This window comes from Colias philodice, chromosome 18, assembly GCF_061535455.1.
Source record: "Colias philodice isolate Cphi_HAF_F1 chromosome 18, ilColPhil1 Martin Lab GWU primary, whole genome shotgun sequence".
Taxonomy (NCBI): Eukaryota; Metazoa; Arthropoda; class Insecta; order Lepidoptera; family Pieridae; genus Colias; species Colias philodice.
This window is the reverse complement of record NC_143103.1, coordinates 6,583,578-6,605,272: the sequence shown is the minus strand read 5'-3', so window position 1 is coordinate 6,605,272 and position 21,695 is coordinate 6,583,578. Positions and strand designations below refer to the sequence as shown.

The 21,695-nt window shown below is 33.6% G+C and overlaps 3 protein-coding genes across 4 annotated transcripts; 1 reads left to right on the top strand and 2 right to left on the bottom strand.

Annotated features, from left to right (window-relative positions):
- Positions 1–1,006: 1,006 nt before the first annotated feature.
- On the bottom strand, positions 1,007–4,594 carry LOC149480538 (uncharacterized). Its single transcript, XM_089706812.1, has 6 exons — positions 3,758–4,594; positions 3,545–3,662; positions 2,120–3,099; positions 1,879–2,034; positions 1,576–1,787; positions 1,007–1,262 (listed from the first exon to the last, which is right to left on the bottom strand). The coding sequence occupies exons 1-6, from the start codon at positions 3,890–3,892 to the stop codon at positions 1,106–1,108; spliced, it is 1,758 nt and encodes a 585-aa protein (XP_089562938.1). The 5' UTR covers positions 3,893–4,594; the 3' UTR covers positions 1,007–1,105.
- A 163-nt stretch (positions 4,595–4,757) lies between these two features.
- On the top strand, positions 4,758–21,366 carry LOC149480536 (zinc finger protein 711-like). Of its 2 annotated transcripts, none has more exons than XM_089706810.1 (10): positions 4,758–5,204; positions 5,629–5,916; positions 6,051–6,201; positions 6,651–6,760; positions 7,847–8,034; positions 8,369–8,493; positions 8,796–9,004; positions 9,582–9,749; positions 19,452–19,574; positions 19,849–21,366. In XM_089706810.1, the coding sequence occupies exons 1-10, from the start codon at positions 4,917–4,919 to the stop codon at positions 20,044–20,046; spliced, it is 1,848 nt and encodes a 615-aa protein (XP_089562936.1). In that variant the 5' UTR covers positions 4,758–4,916; the 3' UTR covers positions 20,047–21,366. The 2 variants fall into 2 exon arrangements, with proteins under 2 accessions (XP_089562936.1, XP_089562937.1); XM_089706811.1 differs by lacking the exon at positions 4,758–5,204 and adding an exon at positions 5,435–5,515.
- On the bottom strand, positions 15,734–18,891 carry LOC149480537 (uncharacterized). Its single transcript, XM_089706392.1, has 2 exons — positions 18,322–18,891; positions 15,734–17,851 (listed from the first exon to the last, which is right to left on the bottom strand). Exons 1-2 carry the CDS (start codon positions 18,448–18,450, stop codon positions 15,950–15,952), a joined length of 2,031 nt encoding a protein of 676 aa, XP_089562518.1. The 5' UTR covers positions 18,451–18,891; the 3' UTR covers positions 15,734–15,949.
- Positions 21,367–21,695: the final 329 nt, after the last annotated feature.

The following is a 21,695-nucleotide window of genomic DNA, read 5'->3' as shown; positions in this document are numbered from 1 at the left end:
TTCCGAACATAATCTACAGATAAATCCAGTCAATACCCCTTGATCTAAACTACCCATTGTAAAATCTTTTTACTTTAAACAAGTACTATATAGATACACAATATGTTTTGAGTATTTAATATGCAGAAAGCATCATCTATTGTATCACTAAATGAAACTGAAACAATAAACACAATTATTGAGATTTGCTATATTTTGTCATTGAGTTGAAGTATCGAGAGTCGAGACGTATTTTTTTATTTATTTCTCTTTTTTTTTCATTGCCATTCAATCACAGATAGAGTAATGTTATTAAATCGAAGTGTCAGAATCACAGATAAAATATCATTAAATGGGTAATCTATGAATTATACCCTATAGCCTTCCTATAAATGAGCTATCTATCACCGAAACAATTTTTCAAATCGTAGCAATAGTTCCCGAGATTAGCGCGTTCAAACAAACAAAGAAATTATTCAGCTTTATAATATTAGTATAGATTAGTTTTTTTACAAGGCGGGCGGGATTTAGTTTTTTTACATAATATGTACATCTATTGAAACCTTTCACGTTGTCACGGCATCACGTGTGAACGGGAATAATTTTTTTATTATATTCCTTGGATGTTTCTTATGTAGAGAAAACATAAATATGTACCACGGGCGAATAAAAACCCGCATAGTTCCCGTTCCCGTGGGATTTCCGTGATAAAACCTATCCTATGTCCCGGGGTAAAAAGTAGCCTATGTCCTTTCTCGGGTATCAAAATTTCTCTATACCAAATTTCATGCAAATTGGTTCAGTAGTTAAGGCGTGATTGAGTAACAGACAGACAGACAGAGTTACTTTCGCATTTATAATATTATATGTAGTAAGTATGTAAGTATGGATATTTGGCTCTGTCAGAATTATTATTTCAAATGTTTAACAACCGGATTAATAGCAGAAGTATTGATGCGTGAAACGATAGCCGAGGGTTTATTGACAATTAATATATAAATAATGAACACATAGGTACACTATTTTAACTATAATATATTATTATAATGATCTTTACAATATTTTAATTGGTATCCTAAACAATAACAAAATGTAAACTCTTCACAATTAATTAATTAAGTTTAATTTATTGCATATTCCCAGTTACTAAAAGTCTGTCGATCCTAGAATTGTTTTTATAAATTATTATTTTTAGGTCGTTGATTTTCTCCTGCTTTTCAGTAATTTCTGTTTCTAATTGACTAATTTTTGAGTGAAGGGGAAGCAGAAGCTCTTCACTTAATCTGAAATAAATGTACAATACAGTAGAATTTATTATATTGATGGTTTGGCTCAGGCGCGGTCCCAGCCTGACATTTTGGGGGGGGTCACGACTCACGAGGCTAGAACGGTATGCAGCAAAAATTTTTTATCAGTTTTTTTTATATTTTGTACAGTATAAGAATTTTTTTTCTATTTTATCGAGTACGATTTTGGGGGGGGTCATGTCCCCCGTGACCACACCCCCCTGGGACCGCGCCTGGTTTGGCTATTGGTAGAAAAGTTGCATGCTCATTGTGTTGTATATTATCGGAATATTTTAAATAATTTACTAACGTTTTCTGTTTTAACAATTCTTTATAAGACTCTTCGTATGTTTGTATCCATTGAAGAGATTCTTGTCGCATAACTTCTACGTCTTCCTGTATATGATCCAATAATTTACCCAAAGGATTTGCAATCCGAGAGAGAGCTTGTATATTAAAACGCAATTGGTCTATGTCTTTATTTGTATCATCTCTTGCTTTCTGTGCGTCGAATTGCCATTCCTGCAAACATTCATTAAAGTCATTCATTAAGTACGTCATTGTAAGGAAAGTTAAAATAAATAGAATCCTTTTAAAAAGTGAAACGTCTTACAATTTCAGTTCTACCCGAAACATTTGTAAATTCTTTTTGGGAATCTAATATTTGTTGAACTAAATGACCATGCTGATTAGGTACAACATGTTCAGGTTGATTTAACAATCCATCATGATCTATATTATTTTCTATAACAATACTTGCTTCTTCATTCTGAAACAAATAAATGAAACAAAGTTATTAACATTATATAAAATCATTTAGTGTACAATTTTCAAGGCGAATAAATTAAAATTACCTCTTCCGATAACAAATTTTCGGATATAATATTAACCTTCCCAATAATGGTAATATTGTTCGAAGATACATTATTTTCATGTCTTTCACGTACTCTCGGTGCACCCGGTCGAGATGACGCAGGTCTAGCACTGGGTGGTCTTATGTTCGAAACATCAATATTTTGCAAATCATTTACTTTCATATTTGCAGATATTTTATCAGTTTCCTTAGGATAATCTTTTTCCACTATTTCTTTTTTAAAATCACTTTCAACTTTTATACGTTCACCATTTATGTCATCGTTAATGAATTCGTGTTTTTCTGTATTTTCAAGGTCTGCATTGCCTAAGTCAGTTTTTTCAGTACTTGCGAGATTAAGTTCATTTAATTCACTTAATCTTGGACTGTTCACTTGAGCTATATTGGCAGTTTGTATACTGCTCTCAGTATTAAGAGATTGGTTTAAATCAATAGTATTGAGGTCATTATTTCTAGGTTTTTCATTTGGACTATCAATGTTTTTCTCTAAATTGATTGATTCATTAGTATTTATCTGAATGTTATGAGTTGAACTTGGGTCTGTATTAGTATTTGCAGTTTCTATAGGTGCTTTAGTTAGTGTTTTCTCTGGCTTCTCTTTAGATTTTAACTTGTTTTGTTGCGATGTAATTTTGGGCGGCGATTCTTTTTTGACTTTAACTGTTTCTTTTGATTTATTCTTAAGCGTTTCTCCTTGATTGTAACCCTTTTTCGATCGTTCAATCTCTCTCGGTGTACCCTTTTTTTTAGAGTCAATTTTCTCAATTGGACCCTTTGGATGTTTGTCTTCTTTAGCGCCTCTTCCTTTTTCATGTTTAAATTGTTTAACTGCATCATCTGATGTAAGTTTTTTATCAAGGGCTAATGCTAGACATTGCAATAACTCATTTGTTTTTTCTGGTTCTTGGCCGGCAACAATTTTGGACGGTTTCACAAGCAGTTGCTCCCCAGTCGTTCTGCCTTTAGTAATAAATCAGGTAGTTAAAATCGGGATATAAATCAATATTGAAATTTAATCCAAAATATTTAATTTTTATATTGGTAAGTACCTACCGTAGTAGTAGTAGTAGTACCGTCAATAAAATTATTTCGTTTCCTTTTTTTCTTAAGTTAACTTTGCGTTTACGATTATACCAAAGGTACTACTCAGAATTGATTTTTTTTTGTTATGTCGTTCGAGTGTCTTAAAATCTAAACTGTATCGTTAGAACTTGGAACTTGGATATTGAATCAATACAGAAAATATTATTTTTTCTCCTTGTTAAGAAGGTGCGTAAATAGTTACCTACTTCAAAACAGGGTAGCAAAATTTATCTGTTTTAATATTATGAAATCCCAGAGTTGGTATATGGTCCCGGTTCCGTCTACTTTATGTACAATTATTATGATTAAAGTTCTTACATACCCACTACATATATAATTTTATTTAAAAACGATATTTTAGCATCTCTATCCTTTACATTGTCAGATATGAGCTCATTTTCATCAAATAGACCATTGAAGAAACCTGTAGATTTTAACACCTGAAATTAGACAAATTAAGAGAAACATACAAAATCATTAATCATATTTGGTATCATAATATAGTGATAGAAGACGGTAAGTACTAGTTTCTTACTGAAGTCACAATATCGTGTAAAAACCGAAATGGTGGTTTTTTCAATAACTTATCACTCAAGGGAGGACGTTTAACATATTTGCCAAGCGATGTTTGTGTTGCTTTTATTATATTTGGATCCAAATCTGATTCCATCTCACATTGTTTTTTATATATAAGTTATATGTAATAGTCCCACTTCTATAATATATTGAAAATATTACAACAATGTTTTCATTACTGTTATTACGTTCTTGCTTACAGTTGTCGGTAGCCATGGTAACCACCTTCTCAACAAATATAATTATTGATCTGTAGGTGATGTAGGTAAATCATAGGTAAATCATATGTACACACGCTACGGTCTACCGTACTTGTGACCGTACTGTATACCCCACAAGGTATACCCGCTGTATAGTCTGTATACCGTACTCACAGTACTGGTATACCAGCGCAGGTCAACCGACCATAGATATATAGGCTCCAAAAATCTGTACTGGTCTACTCCCACATACGTAACGGTCTACCTGCGCAGGCATAATCTACTAAAGGTTGTTCAAACAAACAAACTCTTCAACCTCGAAAAGAAACGATCTATTGACCGCATCACAGACATATCATATGTCTGTGGACCGCATGGAATCATAGATGCGGTCATTTAATATTAATTTGATAAAAAAGAACGTGTGTACCGAGCACCCGTCTCAAATACCCTCACGCTATGGAGGCGACGATTTTGGTATCCTTCAATCTTGCCAAAGAAATTTCACTTCTGATACGTGTGGTGTGTTCGGCACACACGCTCTTTTTTTTCTAAGTGGTTTTTAATGGTTAATAAGTAATTGTCTTCACATTATTGATCATAATAGGTACTGCTAAATTTATTTCATATTCTCACTGCCCATTTTTAGATTATACTTTCCAATGATACCAGATTTTCAATTTTTCAGTAAAATTATTATAAATTGGTTGTCTATGGAGCTGACGTTTTGACAGTTGACACTTCTAATTTACCGTCGTCGTAGGCGCAGGCAATTCGCCTGTCGCCATTACATTTAGTTGTCAAAAGCGCCTAGGTAAAATAAATATCAAAGTTTCTGTAACATAATAAATTAGATTCATCGAAGGAGTTTTCATTCGTTCAAAAGTTTTATTTTAAAGTTATTTGTTATTTACGGAAATGGCTCCTAAACGAGGTAGGGGACGTCCAAGAAAATTACCTGCATCTGATAACCCGAGCACTAAACTAGCTTTCGAAGAAAACGATGGCACAATCGAAAATAATAGCAAGCTAGTGATGGAACGCGTTTGCTCGATCTGTGACAAAACTTTCGAAAGCAAACTTGCATTGATTGAACATTTAATTGTATGTAATGAAAATAGTAATAATTGTGAACAAGATTCTTCAAATGAATCTCCCAAGAGAATACATAGAGAAAAGAAATTTATAAAAAACCATGAAGATAAGGTATTTTTTATTTTTATTATGTATTAAATTGTCTTATTTTAAAACTATTAAATATAAGACATGTACGGGCATTGCGGAGTACAGGGCAAGACACCTGGGGTCTCCCAGGTCCGTCCCTGAAGCCTTCGGCAGCCCTCACAAGCTGTTTGGCTTCATGGAGGAGCTCGGGTGGTTTCAGTTTTATCTGGTTTCCCCCACCTCCCTCTCTCACGCAAAATAGGCGCTTGACGTTGAGTTGCGGAGAAATGCCCGTATATAAGACATTAATTTTTAACTTGTATGTGGTGCAATTATAAATTATTATGTCAATAGTGAGTACTTGAGAATGCTGTGTATTTTAACTAATTTCAAATTCGTCTTTTTTGTAAAAATTATATTAAAATGATATATTAGTATAAAGCCCATTAAATATTTCCCTTTTCAGCCAAAACTTTGCTGTACAAAATGTGATAAAGTCTTCATTTTTCAAAAGTGCTTCAACAAACATATGGAAAATGACCATTCCGAAGCTCCGAATAGTGTATCTTGTGACATGTGTGACGTAACATGTCCAAATAAACAAATATTGTTAAAACATATCAAAAAGAAACATGACACAGGCTCATACTCTTGTGAATATTGCGGAAAGAAATTTGTACGCAAAGCTCATGTTTCTCGGCATTTATCACAGAAGGGTTGCGATGGCCGAGATCTATTAAGATTCTCATGTGAAGTAAGTTACATTTTTTGTTGTCATTGAAAGATTGAAAAGAACATTTAAAGAAATAATTCTACTGTCATTAATAATAATTTTTATCAAAACAATATTTACCTTTGCTTTTTCAATAACTATGTAATGTATTTCAGATTTGTGACACTTTATTCACAAGGAAAGATAATTTAATGATGCACCTCAGACAGCAACACATCACAAAGGGAACATACCTTTGCAAGCAATGCAATTATTTTACTAGAAACTTCTCCAAACTCATTGTGCATAGCAGGAACCATCATCAACGTGAGTTGTTGGTTTAAAATCAAGAAATACGTAGGAGTGCTTAAAGTCGATATATTAATAAATTATAGACTATTAGCTACGGTTTTGCCGCATTGCTTTGCACCTATTATTAGCGTGATGATATAAAGCCCAACCTATTAGAAATATTCATGCAAAAATTGAAGTAAATCTATGCAGTACTTTTTGAGTTTAGCCCGGACATACATACAAACAGACAAAAATTCTAAAAACTATATTTTTCACTTTGATATCGATTGTAGATCACGCTCCAAGTATTCTTTAAAAAAAAATATTTAATGTACAGATTTGACTTTGCCTAAAGATTTAATTAATATGAATAGACTTGTGCAAAAGAGTCCTAATAATATGAAACATCTTGAGTGTCTTTGTGCTTTTCATATAAACACCATTCTCAAACAATTGAAAATAACTTTAGTTTGTTATTACAGCAAAGCCATTACGTTTTGAATGTGACCATTGTGGCAAAGTTATGAACAGCAGAGCATCTATCTCAAAGCATTTAGAAATTCACGGTGAAAAAAAATATCTGTGTGGTGTGGTTAGTATCAAGAACATACAGTTTATTTTAAGGGGGCGCATAAAGCAAAATAACCAATCTTCTATTAGATGATACGTGTAATATGCAAGACCAAATCTAAAAAATAAAATATATATCAAACTAGATGATATGTTCAACGATTCTGTTTAATCAAAAACATAAAATATTAAAATTTACTCGATAAAAAAAAATCACCAAGTTAGCTCTAATTTTCACACTTTTACGTTTTCTACTTGACATGGTAATACTTATTATGATTTTTTTTTTCATAAACAATTATATTAAAACATTTGCAAGATATTTGTCAGAGCATTTTGTGTAATTACTTTTAGTTTTGGTTTTATCTGCGATAAACCACTTTTGGCGCTCTTTTTTTCTCGAGATAAACGTTTGATTTTGTCACGATAAAAGTGGTTTATCGCAGATAAAACCAAAACTAAAAGTAATTACACAAAATGCTCTGACAAATATCTTGCAAATGTTTTAATATAATTGTTTATGAAAAAAAAATCATAATAAGTATTACCATGTCAAGTAGAAAACGTAAAAGTGTGAAAATTAGAGCTAACTTGGTGATTTTTTTTTATCGAGTAAATTTTAATATTTTATGTTTTTGATTAAACAGAATCGTTGAACATATCATCTAGTTTGATATATATTTTATTTTTTAGATTTGGTCTTGCATATTACACGTATCATCTAATAGAAGATTGGTTATTTTGCTTTATGCGCCCCCTTAATTATTATTTTTACTTATTAAGTTAACAGGTTATTTTTTATGCACAATTTTGTTCATACCAAGATATATAAGCAATATTACATAAATAACTTAGTAAAAGATTAATGATTGAAATGTATAATTTATGCTCCCATGGATTTAATTTAATGGTAAGTACACATGAAGTTTTAAAAGATAAAGAGATTAACATCCTTAAACAACTAGCTACATGAACTTATGAAAGGCATTATACATAAACCATCAACAATAATTTTCAACCTTGGTTTGTTATAACAGAAGGTTTAACACATTCAGCAAGTTTCATTTAATTTTTTATTCCCTGATCTTTATTGTATCTATATTCACAGTGTGGCTACAGAACTTACACTATCGAGGTGATGCGCCGCCATACGCTCACGCATGTTGACAATAAACCATACAAGTGCAATAGCTGTGATCGTTCCTTTATTCAAAGGTCCTTACTTGTACGACATCTTGAGAAACATGTTGGTTTCACATGCAAAATTTGTCTCCAGCGATTTGATGATAAATATGAGTAAGTTCTCAATTTATTGAAAACCTAATATATAGATAAATGTAATGAATTTTAATGGCGGCCGTTCACGGACCGCTTCAAGCAGTTGAGACCGCTTCAAACCGTCAACTGCGCGGTTTGTAGCGACAGCTCGAGCAGTCAACGACCGACCGCTCGAGCAGTCAACGACCGACCGCTCGAGCAGTCCATGTACGTCGCTCAGCCGTTAACTACTCGAGCCGCCCGTGTACGGCCGCTCTAAGACTTCATTTATTTAGATGTAATTGTGATATTTGAGTAGGCTGACTTATTATTGCCTTATCAACAAAATCTTATTGCCTAAAACTTTTTCCAGATTAATCCGCCATAAGAATTCACATAAAAGTGATGATGAATTGAATTGCACATTTGAAGATTGCGATAAACAAAACTTCAAGAATGCTGCTGAATTGGAGAGACATATTAAGGAGCATTTAACTGGTGAGGAGTGTTACAGAAAATATTGTTAGAAATTTACACGGCAGGCCGGGTTAAATATTAGTTTGAATGTAATAAGAATGTACTGCGATTCTACACAGCTACCTATTTGTGATAACAAATCGCAGCAAGTCAACGACTATTAGCAAAGTGAGGGTAGTTGGGTCGAACGTCGTATAAACAACGTCCGAGCCCCAATTTCAAACCGTATAGAACATACATTTAGTAAGAAGGCGCTACTAGTTTAGTATCTATGGTATTGTCGATACAAAAACAACCCCACTGTACCATTACACCGTCCCCAGATCACAAATGCGAGATATGCGGCAAGACGTTCAAGAACGAGATCACTCTGGGGCGGCACGTGACGACCCACGCGCTGGACCGGCCGCGCCGCTGCATGTACTGCGTGTGCGCGCGCGCGTACCTGCGCGGCGAGCACCTGCTGCGCCACGTGCGCAACCACCACGCGGACGTGTTCAAGCAGCGGCTGATGCACGTGCGGAAAGTGCTGGTTAGTATTGGAAAAAAAAAGACGTATGGCACTCAAAGCTATTGCATAGCATGCCTTCAAGCCACACCTCCGTGCCCGTCGGAGTGGGGAGCGTGAGGTTTTTTCGTTACGGAATTTCTCGATTCGGTCCCCGCGCTCAAGGCCCGCGATAGAAGCTATGCAATAGCTTAAAAAATTTGTCGGCCAGAGTTCGAAATTCGAATATTACTTCAACCATAAACAAGAGAGTATGCCTCAAATAGACTTCCTTCCTTGAAGAAAGAAAAAAAGAGTATGCTTGTGTTTGTCAAATGCATGGTAGTGTGTGTAATGATTTTTAACAGGCTTATTTATTAGCTTCACCTGTATGATTGTTGTAATTGACTCTTTTAGTCTCGATTTTGACCTACATACTTTAAAAGGACAGGTTTAATTCATATACATATGTACATAATATGTACACTTATCGAGGATCAGTGACGATACAATAATTTCATGAATTCTCAAAAAAATCAAAGCGTGTTTTTACCATTTTATTACATTGCTTATTATCTACGAGATTTTCTTTATAACTGCAAAATAATGATGACATTTTTAGGGGTCATTCGCGACTCATAGCCGTGTGAGCAAGTCGGAACTGGAAGCGATACTGAATGTTCTGGACGCGGAGTCGGATCGTATCATCGAGGACTATGGGACGGGCGTCTTGTACGGAGGCCTGCAGGCGCCTAACGAGAATGAAACGATTTTAGAAATACCTGTTAAGGTAAATTTAGAATGTGTATTTGATATTTTTTAGTTTTATGGCATTGCCATCTTAATATAGGTATATAAATCTCGTGTCACAATTGTACTGTGCTTACAGTACGTATATATGTAGAATTGCACTGGCTCACCACTACACTCAATAGTGCGGGAACACGTCCATTCCAGTCCGGCATCGGCCGTCGACTGACTAATGACAGCTATAAGCTAACCCCACCACTGGTGTACGTGAGACAATGTATATATCTATTTTATAGATACACTACATCCCTTCCTTTTTCAAAATTAATTAATTTTCGCTCCAAATAATCACATAATGAAAAATTATAGAATTATACAGTTATCAAGTTATTAATTAATAATTCCCAATAGAACTTTGAAACCTAAGTTAATGAAGAACTCTTAAAATCAGAACACTTACCAAACCTACTCGTTTGATATTTGATAAACTCATTCCGAACTAGCTTCCACCCCTGCCCTTCCTTTTCAAAAATTTTTTTTTTCTATTTTCAACGAATATTGTATAGAAGTGTATAACATTATCCAACATTTTATAAACAGCGTCTGTCCTTCAAAATGATTAGACATTTTGTAGGATTCGTAGACCGGATAAATTGAAATAATACCTAGTAAAAGTTTGTCTTTTGAAACATGTATGACCACGTATGGAATCGGTAAAATACTAGTTGTGTCGCGTGTTCGTGATATTGTTAATTCCTATTTGTATTTATAATGATCATATTTATCACTATTAAGTCGTAATAATACCGAATAAATAGAAATAAAAGTAAAAGTTTTTGTTTTGACACATATATCTATCTCTCTTGCAAGCATCCTGCGTCATATTATGTCATAGTATCTATTTGAAATGAATGTTGAATGAATGTGTTCGACGCATTGTTTGACGTTATTTATTTTGAAATAATGTTTATTACGATTTACTTTTCACATTTGTCTTGTAAATTAAAATATTACCTATGTAATAAATGTAAAACTTAACGTTCATCGTTAGTTTAAACTCAATAAAGTATTGTTTTTAAAGAAAACTTTAATCTTTTCTAAAAGTACTAACATCAAGCTTTAAATTGAGCTATCTTGACACAATAAGTTTGATTGCGATACCAAGTGCCATAGTCACAACAGTCTCCTTTAGACAATTATAGAAAATAAGACATTGTTATCTAAATTTACAAATTTCGGCTTGCTCAAAAAATAGGACAAAACTTATTATTGAACTTCATGTTTTACTACCTAACATAATTTTAAAGTATCTGCATATCTTCAAACTTATTAACTTTATTCTTTTTTTTTTCTTTTTAATATCAGCAAATTTGTAAGTGGCCAAGATTCCGTACTGATGGGTGTATACCACCAAATTCAATGCTACATGTTTATATTGATTAATTCAAACTACAAATGTCTCAATGTTTAGGATTTGCGTTCTGAATTCTAAAGCTACACAATTACCTACTAAAAACGTGTTCAGTTTCTCCTTTAAACCAATTGACTTTATATGACGATAATATTAACTGTGTATTATGTAGACGCCAATTATAACCGTGCTATTTTTGTATTCTTTGTGTAAACAATCTAAATATCTTAATCTTCAACAGACCCAAACATTCATCAGATCTAAATACCTTTTGTTTGAATTCTAAATTACCTTAAACAATACAATAAATGAACAACCTTCAAAAACCAATTCAAGATACGCATTCTAACCATAGGATTTACGTTATGTCAGCTGCTTATCTAAACACGTAATTATCTGTTAAATTTTATTATGAACTGCGTAAATAAGAAAGTATTAAAATATGCGAGTATTAAGTGTTTCGATTTACCTTCTATTCGATTAAATTAAACCTGCCTCTTTTTACACGCTTTATATTACCTTCACCTGTATGTTTGTAACCGACTTCTTTGGGCGCGATTTTGACCCACTTTAAACGGCCAGATTTCGTTCAAACTTTGTAGATTTAATGAGGACCAATGACAATACACTAATTTGATAAAATTTTTCTATTTTTTAGTTCGGTTTTCTATAAAAAGCGTGTTTTTTAGTTTTTTTAAACTATTATTATTCATAGTCAATTTGGCACAGCTGTACATCACATTTTTCCATTAAGTATACATTAAAGTCAAATGGAAATCACGCCTTAATTAAAAGTTACGAAAAACTTATTAAATCTCTTGATGCAACTACTTAAAGCATTACTTTTCATCTTTATTCGAGTAGTTATAAACTTATAAAGCTGTCTTTGCATAGCATGTCATTCCGATTTGTCAAGGGTAAGATCTGTCGACTAGTACGTACTAGTACTTAGTACTAACGTGGGTAGTCAAGAAATCAATTCAAAATAATTCGCAAATGGTTTTTCATTATAATATATGGACAAGTGAATGTTTATCGTTTACGTTCAATTCAATGTCTTTCTTTGCTAGTGTTAATTTGCTAACTACAAAACCGTTAAGGTATATTTAAATTCATATTATCATCATTATTTGCGGAATGTAATTACAAAGATATTACCTATATACAAGTTATAAGATTCTTATTCCTTCCACTCGTAGTTGAACGAGAAATTATTTATATTTAAATTACATTAAACAATATTAGGTAGGTATGTCACACAACACTAAGTACTGTTATTTCGATACATAACGAAATTACTCTAATAATATTATTATTGCAAATGTATGTCCAATATGATGTCAATAATTAATTTATTAATTATCAATTATTATATTTTTTGATTTATAAAGTCACAGGATTGTTTTTTAATTATTAACCAATTTATCAACCCTGTCTGCAATATATAGTTGTTTAAAACTGTCTGGTATTTATGAAGGTAGATTGTAATACTTCTAGAATTTAAACTATTTTTGCAGTATAAACTTTTCACGTTGCTAATATAGTTTATTCTGATATCTGGTCATAATTTGAGTATTTATTCCTCCTTTTTTTCGTGTAATTAATATGAAAGACGTGCTTACGCCACAGGATTAATCTTTTTGAAATATCATGAATTACTGATGTAGAACATCAGTAGGTTCCAAATTACTAGTAATATAACACGAGATAATAATTATATAACTACGTAAAACGTTGGGTTAAATTTAATGTAATAAGATTTAACTACACACTGGTTTTGTACGTTACAACCTACAACAAAATCTGTTCAGTATTACCATCATTGTGAAGTTACTACAGTTTGAAAACTTACTTTATTTTTCTAATTGCACACTCAATGTGAAATTATATTATCTACTGACCGTTTTATGTGAATGATTGCAATACAGATTAGTTTGGTACCAGTCACCCAGTTACACGTCACCCTGGATTCCGATGAGCACCGGCTGGATGTGTTGACACGTTGCTCGACGTGGTAGCGGACACCAGGCATGGTGTCGCGGACTCAGATGTGATGTCACGGTACCTAGGATATCGTGTTGCGTATCACGAATGATACTCGATGTATGACGCTCGAAGCTCGACTCCTGCGGTGCACGACGCGATGACATGGCGTTCGAAGCGGTGGTGAGAGCGGCAGCGCCATCCGTGCTGCGCAAGGTGAAGTTGCCGGCCTGCTGGCACTTGTCGACCTCGACACCTTACCTTTGGCACCACACGTAGAATTACTGTTGGATACATTTTCCCATTGAAACCGTTCGAATGTAAAGTAGCCTCGTCCCGATGGCACACCTCCCATTTAAGGAATGTCAATTTCTCCTATTCAAAGGAAATCCATACCTCCTTTTAAAAGGAAATCGATACCTCCTATTTAAAGGAAGTCCAGACCTTCTATTTAAAGGAAATCAATACCTCCTATTTAAAGGAAGTCAGTACCTCCTATTTAAAGGGCATCAATACCTCCTATTTAAGGGAAGTCACTACCTCCTATTTAAAGGAAGTCCATACCTCCTATTTATAGGGAATCAACACCTCCTATCTATAGGGAATCTACACCTCCTATTTATAGGGAATCTACACCTCCTATATATAGGGAATCAATACCTCCTATTCAAAGGAAGTCCCTACCTCCTATTTAAAGGAAGTCATCTTTCTTTCTTTCTTTCATACCTCCTATATATAGGGAATCAATACCTCCTATTCAAAGGAAGTCCCTACCTCCTATTTAAAGGAAGTCATCTTTCTTTCTTTCTTTCATACCTCCTATATATAGGGAATCAATACCTCCTATTCAAAGGAAGTCCATACTACCAATTTAATGGAAGTCCATACTTCCAATTTAATGGAAGTCAATACCTCCAATTTAATGGAAGTCCATCTATTTTCATTTCAAATAGAATATGAAATTCAAACGAGTTTACTCGTCGTCGTCGTTTCAGCCATGGAACGTCCACTGCTGGACGGCCTGCATCCAGTGACTCCCAGCCACTCGAACCAGGTCGTCTGTCCATCTTGTGGGAGGTCGTCACATGCTTAGCCGCCCAATTTACATGTCATAATGTCATAATAATATAAAATTATAACAATGGCGGTTGCGAGTTCATAATACTTTGCCACATCTTGGTAATTACTACATGTTACCACTTGTATTTATATTGTGGCTTTTTATGCATTAAACAAACATGGATATGTTAATTTACCCAATCTATTTATAGTCTAACGACATTTTAAATATTTATTTCTAATTTCTAATTTTAACGAAATTAGTTATAGATAAGTAGCAGTCGTGAAAACGTTAAGACATTTAAATAGTTTGCCACTTGAATAATATAATAAAACTAGGTGTAGATATACACACACAGTATTTTAGTGTATGCATTTTTATCATATTATGTATATATTACTCGAACAAGTATTTTAAATATTTTTACATATTTATATTCGCATTTAACGAGTCGCGGTATAAGCGTTGTATGCGTTCTGCGGCTAAAATATTATTCATTAATGTGCAGGTAGTTCTAAAATGTTTCAATACAGTTTAATTCTGTTTAAATTTAAAATCGTTCGTTCTTATTCCTTGAATGCGGAAATCTATTTGTTTTTATCAGCATTTATTGTTTAATTTCTAATATGTGTATAATGAATTCAGTGTGTACATAGTAAGTTTATACTTATTTTTTCTCCTTCTGAGTGGAACAAATAAGCGCAATTAAATAGTGAGTGAGTAATTATTTTCCAACAACCTAAACACGGTACTGTTCATTAAATATCTATTATCTTTTCTTCTTTCTTTCTTCTTATCACAGAAGCCTCTAAACTAGGTTTCCTCAATGTGAGATATACCGAATAATTAACTCAAAATAACAAGAAGTTTAACCTTTCCTGATTACATTATATTATGCTCACATGATGTCTTGAAAATAAATTACTTAAATTTAAATAAATTATTCAGACCAAAATAACTGCGTATTCTAATTACTAGATTAAAATTCGAAAGATTTTATTTTTATTTTGTCGTTCTATTTTAACTTGTGAAGGATTTCGGATAAGATTGAAATTGCATTTGTATTTAATGTGAACCAACAGATGTAACGGATATTCTGTCTTTAACATTTCAAAATGAATTCTGGTATGTTACTACATACCCTCTCCCTTTTTTATTAAATTTCTTAAAACTTTTATTGCACGCGTACTCTTTATAATATTGTAACACTGACCTTTTACCTCGTCGCCACTTGTACTGTGCTTACAGTACGTATATATGTAGAATTGCACTGGCTCACCACTACACTCAATAGTGCGGGAACACGTCCATTCCAGTCCGGCATCGGCCGTCGACTGACTAATGACAGCTATAAGCTAACCCCACCACTGGTGTACGTGAGACAATGTATATATCTATTTTATAGATACACTACAACAATGTTTGTCCTCAATGGACTCCTAAACCACTTAACCGATTATAATAAAATTCGCACACCATGTGCAGTTCGATCCAACTTGAGAGATAGGATAGTTTAAACATGTAGGTACCACGGGCGAAGCCGGGGCGGACCGCTAGTGTTTTATTAATATAAAAGATCATGGGCATTTTTGTATGAGAGCTGGGCGTAAAACCAACAGAAATAAAATGTGTTGTAATTTACTTTATTGTACTTCTAAATACCCCCTAAATACTTGTTAACCCCAATATCGACCGGGTATCACTGCAAAAAAGTCCCAAAGATTGGTTAAATAAAACACACATATTTGTAATAAAATAATAAATATTGATACCTTTTATTTAAATATCAATGGTTATCATCAACTATAACATCTAATAAATGTTCTGCGGGTGCAATGAAAGGCTCGTGCCGTCCTAACCCCAAAAACCACAAAACTGAAACTATGTGGGCACAACTTCCTACTGTTCTTCTGCCTGTTAAGCAAGTACAGTAATGCTCAACTATCGCATTTCTACCGATTTGGTCTCTATCGATCAAAATGTAAGTGTTATATGTGCGCGATCTGACATGCCGCGACTGTATTTTAATTCGAAGCAACCACACATTAGTTTGCAGAATATTACATCTGTTTAAATCATCTAATGACTCCTCTCTATATAATTCAATTAAATAAACACCATCGCGGAAATGTTCTGCGACATACGATTTTGCCAGTTTTATATGATAAGTTCCCAAAGCGTGAAGCACTATACATTCCTCTGTTAAACGTGGAAAATCATTTAGGAATGGTAGATTTGCTTCCATTCTTACAAAGTCTCGACGTTGTCGATTCAGATTTTTAAGTTCGACGTAATCGAATAAACGATTCGGGTTGTTTATTTTTTCATCAATAATGTTTATTATATCTGAAGCTAGTCGATGGTTTTCAAAAACTGGGCGAAAAGCATTTAAAAGGCTAGCACCAATTTTGAAATCTACAAACATGTGGGGAAGAGCTCTATTAATATATGTTTGTCGCAGCAGTCTAAAACACTGTTTTATTTTGCCATTCATGGCTTCCACTACCCAGCGGCTAATGGTAATCGTTCGCGATTTATTGGCTTGGTCCGTTGTTAATTGGGTTTCGTTTCTGTCTTTTGTGGGTGGTATGTGTACCTCATAACCCCACTCTTCAATACTAGCTAAGCTATCCCTAAAACCCCGATCAACCAAAATAACGTCGTTTTGTTGAAAAATCCAATGCCAAGCACTATTTTCATCACGCATAATGTCTTGCATGATTGTTGCATCAGATGTAGTGGCGGCATACGGACCTAGGACATCCAAAATGTAGCCATCAGTGCTGACAATCATAAAGGGTTTTAGTAAATTCTCATACTTATGCAAGCTGTAAGACAATCTTTGAAACAAAAAATTAGAACTTTTTTCTATATAAATATAAGTACCATCGCAAATAACTATTGCTTTGCTGTTTTCACTGTTACCGAATATGTGTTTTGGTATCAACAAATTCCTCTCTAAGATATTATTCCTTGTGATATGGTCAAACCCTAGATGTAAAGGGGTAAATTCTGCCTCTATACATTCTCTAGCGATTTTCAATTTTCTTTCTAGAGTTCGACGAGACATACCAAACAATGATGCCAATCGTTCATTACTTTCACCTGTGCGAAGTTTTGTTAAATATACTCCAAGTACTGTCCGGGGACGACTTTGATTTGCGAGTGAGGGTGTTTGATTTAAAATAATGTTAAATTGTTCGTAATTAAATCCTACCCAAAAAAACAAGTCTTCGTTGTCTAATTCAGTCATTGAATCAAAATCGAATCTTGTACCACGCGAAGCAGCGTTTTTAAAAATATTACAAATATCTGTAAACTGAGCAGCATTAAAATCGTGATATGTGCGACAGTTGTTAATTAAATCATTCCAGTTATTGCTTTCAAGGTGCTGTCGACACGCTCTAGCTTCTCCAGGTATATACAAATTATGTTCACATAACATGTGTATTTTTATAGACATAGGAATTCGTAACCGTGTTTCGTTATGACAGTTATTAAAAATACAACGATCTGCTCTGTTTGGAGCTCTCATAAAATCATCTACTTCTAAAGTTCGTTCCTGAGGTTGTATAGCTGCATTAGGCTGCACTGCTTCATTGGGATGTACTTCTTCAATCCTTGGAACATCATTAGTTAATCGTTGCCAGCATCTATGACACGTTGAATAGACGTTATTGAATTCAACCTGAAAAATAAAAACACAAATAACTATCGTGATGTAGGTACTTCAAGGTAAAATCACAAATGCAACGGAGATAAAACGACATATGTCGGTATAGTACTTATAATAATAAATATAATTATTTTTATATAAGAAATATTTAAAAATGTAACTATAAGTTAAAAAAATGAATAAACAAAATATAATTAGTCGCTTGCTTTGTCTTTTGCGATATTTTGTTGAGTGAGCCATAACAATACTTTTCACAGAACAAAAGTAACTAAAGATCTTTACGTTTTACACGCAATTATGCTGCTTATTGCTAAAACCTTATACACTTGAATGGCATTAGTAAACATTTTGTTCATTTTGTTTATGGGTCATCTTAGCACTGGATTCGTCATCGGGACAGGTAGCAGATAGGTAAAGAGTTCGAATTGTGCACTGCGGTGTATGTAAATATGATTATATCATAGGTAATGCGTAATACTTACATGTATCACGGCATGTTCTCGTATATATGCTGCCATTTGTGGATCGCGCTGAGGAATATCTTCATGCAAAACATGACGTCTTTGTCGATAAACAGAGCGTCGACACATAACACACTGTCTTTCTTCCATTGTACTTAACAAAAACAGCAGAACACAAGTTGCGAAAAGTTCACTCCGAGTTCTTTCCGAGCATGAGTAATGAAAAATATGAATAACGACTGACGCGCATTGCCCGGCCTGCTCGCACCCTTGTTTTTTGGTCGGCGCCTGATTAAGAGAGAAGTTAGAAAGGGATGGAATGTAGTAATTCCGTTAGGTTACCAACCAATAGATTGGTTTCTTTGGCCTAGCTTTGCACAACATCGTGTCGTGTTATCTCCGGTTTTTTTTTGGATTCTATAACAAATACGTTTGAACATCACTGAATATCTCTGCTCACCGATTGTTTGGGTGATTGCCGTCATAGTATAAATTTAAGTAATGGTCATTAGCTTTCACATAAAATATATTTTAAAGCTGTTGGTTTTACGCCCATTTTGACCGTGACTCTTTATAAAGAATAGAAAAAAGTGGAAGGGGATCACCGAGTGGCCGAGTTGGTCAGGCCACCCCGGATTGGCGTGAAAGGATGCGGGCTCGCATCTCGCCTCGTGAATCGTGATCAAATTTTTATGTTTTTTTTTTCTTAATTTTAAAGCATTCTCTTTAGAGCCGATCTTTCAATCCTTGGTTAAAATTTATCCGTCCAATAAAGTATTACACGAACATATTAAAATGTCACCTGTAAACTGTCAAATAAGGAAAATTACAATACATTTTTGAAATGGTAGTTTAATACGTCATTCAATGAATAAGTTTTAACCAAGGATTGAAAAATCAGCCCTTATTCATGTTTTTTGTGTAAGATATAAAATTATAGTGGTATTGATTATTGAAATATGGTAAATGGAATTTTTTGGATAATGTTTAAAGTTGTTCAAGTGGTATTTTCACATTCATTTATTTATCTATTTATTTATTTGGAGAATACACAGGTACAATTACAAAATTGATAGCATTGATTATTATTATTTATTCAAATGTTACCTCGATGTGATTGTACCAATGTGATTTGTTTTTGTTGTTCACAGACGGAACCGAGCCCCTTGTTAGGGGAAGAGGACCTTGCTGATAACTTAAAATTAATGCTGTCGAAGCTAATTGATAAGGACCTTCTTGCAGAGTATGGTTGGCCAAACGATAGCGTTGACGACGTATGTGCCTATATATATTGTTTAAATTATCTCCCCCAAATAAAATCATCTCCCATTAAATACTAATAAACCAAAAGTTTTAATATTTTACTCATTGATTGCTATTTAGATATGCATTGAGTATCGGTAGTCAATCGCACTACGAAACTTATACTTTGCATTTAAATTTTTCGTTCCATTTACTACCATTATACAAATAAAATTGTAATATGACACAGATTACAATTTTAATTGTAATCTAAAAAGTCTCTTATGTGTGTTTTTACCCTATCAGATATTGGAACGAGTGATTGAAAACTGCGGCGCTCGCGTGGCAGAACGCGAAAAATGGAGTCGCGTACAAAGACTGAGGGAGAACGCTAAACGTCTGTTTCTTTATGTTATCGAGGATAAAAACATCGCCAAGATGTTAAGCACACACACGATCGATCAGGTCGTAGTGCATATACTGGAGCGCGTTAGCGAAGATTAGTTTAAATTGGGTAAATGGTTGGGTTTTTGTAGGTTAGGAAAAAATATTGTTACATTGCATGATTTTTTTATGTTTGAAATTCCAAAAGACAAAAAAACAAAAATATTTAGTTTTATTGTATGTATTTGTTATTGTCAGAAGGTATAGTATAAATGAAATTTGTAAAAAGTTGTAAGACATTGATCAGAAAGGACCTGGGGCTCGCGGGTTTAAATAAATAATTGGTTAGTTAAAATTCTTTAAAAAAATGATATATTTTTCTTGAAGACAGGCAACATACGTCCAATATTACAAGAATCGATTAGTAATAAAGTTTTAGTGCTAAATATGTGCCTTAATATTACATACATAGTTATTTATAAAACTTATGGAATTTTATTGGATTTTTATCATGCCTAGAGTATTTTCATTTTATTAATAGAATATAGCAAACATTTTGAATAATATTGTATTGTTTATTATAATTCGTTATAATCATATTTTATTGTTTATAGTTTTATTTTAATTACTTAAGATTTTTATCTACGGGCGAGTAGCAAAAAAAAAAAAACGTTTGATATAAGATTAACTTAATGTGACTATTGTATATTGTTGCATAATTGAAGAGAATGGATAATTTTGTAATGATTATTTTAAAGCATTCCAATTCAAATACCTTATTTAACAAGAACAATATAAATCGTCGATAGGTATATCAAATATGATCAACTTGAAACATTGTTTGTAATGCACTATGTTGACCATGAAGGATTAAAATTAGGCATTTTTATCGTATATTTTGCCGTAAGAATATATAAAGTTTCTATTTCTTTTTTTTAGAAATTAAGGAAAGGTTATGTTTTGATATTATCTTTTAAAATGAAAAATTCGAACAAAGGTTAGATAATTTCGTCGTAGACTAGATAAGTTTTCCTTTTTGTTAAAGATCAATAGAATTATTATTGTAAAATCTTAGTTATATGTAAATCATATAAATTATTTTATTTCGTTTTAAGCATAAATGAAATTTTAAATATTTTAAAAATTCTAAAGATATGTTAAATTCAGTCATTAATCATTATGCGAGATTCGGACTGCGCCTACAAATATTTTTAATTGCTATAAAAACTAAACGTTAAATACGAAAAGATTACATTTTTTCTCTATTGTATTGTAATCTCTACTCTATTGTAAATTGTAATAATTGATATAAGGTTTCGTATTGGTTCAGATTTTTAATTAAAATCTCAATAGATGGCGTGGGGTGCACTTTAGACACACAAAACATAGAAGAAATTAGATTCTGAGGTGGGATCGGATGGGTAGCTGTTGTCGCTAAGGGTCAGCTCACACCGAGACGCGACGCGGCGCGACGCTGCGCGCACTTTTTTCATAGAGCGACTCAGAATATACTTTATTCACTACACGAAAAGATACACATTACATTGTGAGAATTCAGATTACGTTGCACCACGCAGCGCTGCGCCTCGAGGTGCCTCGCGGCGTAGCAATGTGTATCTTTTCGTGTAGAGAATAAAGTATATTCTGAGTCGCTCTATGAAAAATGTGCGCGCAGCGTCGCGCCGCGTCGCGTCTCGGTGTGAGCTGACCCTAAGGGGTCGCCACCGCACCCGCGCCGTAAAGACTAGCGAAAGACGTGGATCCCCGCC

Excerpts from the sequence above, each read along its gene's own strand:
- LOC149480538 (XM_089706812.1), bottom strand. The coding sequence starts at position 3,892 with ATGGAATCAGATTTGGATCCAAATATAATAAAAGCAACACAAACATCG. Across the intron at positions 3,100-3,544 it reads TAAAATTATATATGTAGTGG|GCAGAACGACTGGGGAGCAA; the intron begins GTATGTAAGAAC and ends TTATTACTAAAG. Across the intron at positions 2,035-2,119 it reads AAAATTTGTTATCGGAAGAG|AATGAAGAAGCAAGTATTGT; the intron begins GTAATTTTAATT and ends TATTTGTTTCAG.
- LOC149480536 (XM_089706810.1), top strand. The coding sequence starts at position 4,917 with ATGGCTCCTAAACGAGGTAGGGGACGTCCAAGAAAATTACCTGCATCT. Across the intron at positions 5,917-6,050 it reads TATTAAGATTCTCATGTGAA|ATTTGTGACACTTTATTCAC; the intron begins GTAAGTTACATT and ends AATGTATTTCAG. Across the intron at positions 9,005-9,581 it reads TGCACGTGCGGAAAGTGCTG|GGGTCATTCGCGACTCATAG; the intron begins GTTAGTATTGGA and ends TGACATTTTTAG.
- LOC149480537 (XM_089706392.1), bottom strand. The coding sequence starts at position 18,450 with ATGGAAGAAAGACAGTGTGTTATGTGTCGACGCTCTGTTTATCGACAA. Across the intron at positions 17,852-18,321 it reads GAGAACATGCCGTGATACAT|GTTGAATTCAATAACGTCTA; the intron begins GTAAGTATTACG and ends TTTATTTTTCAG.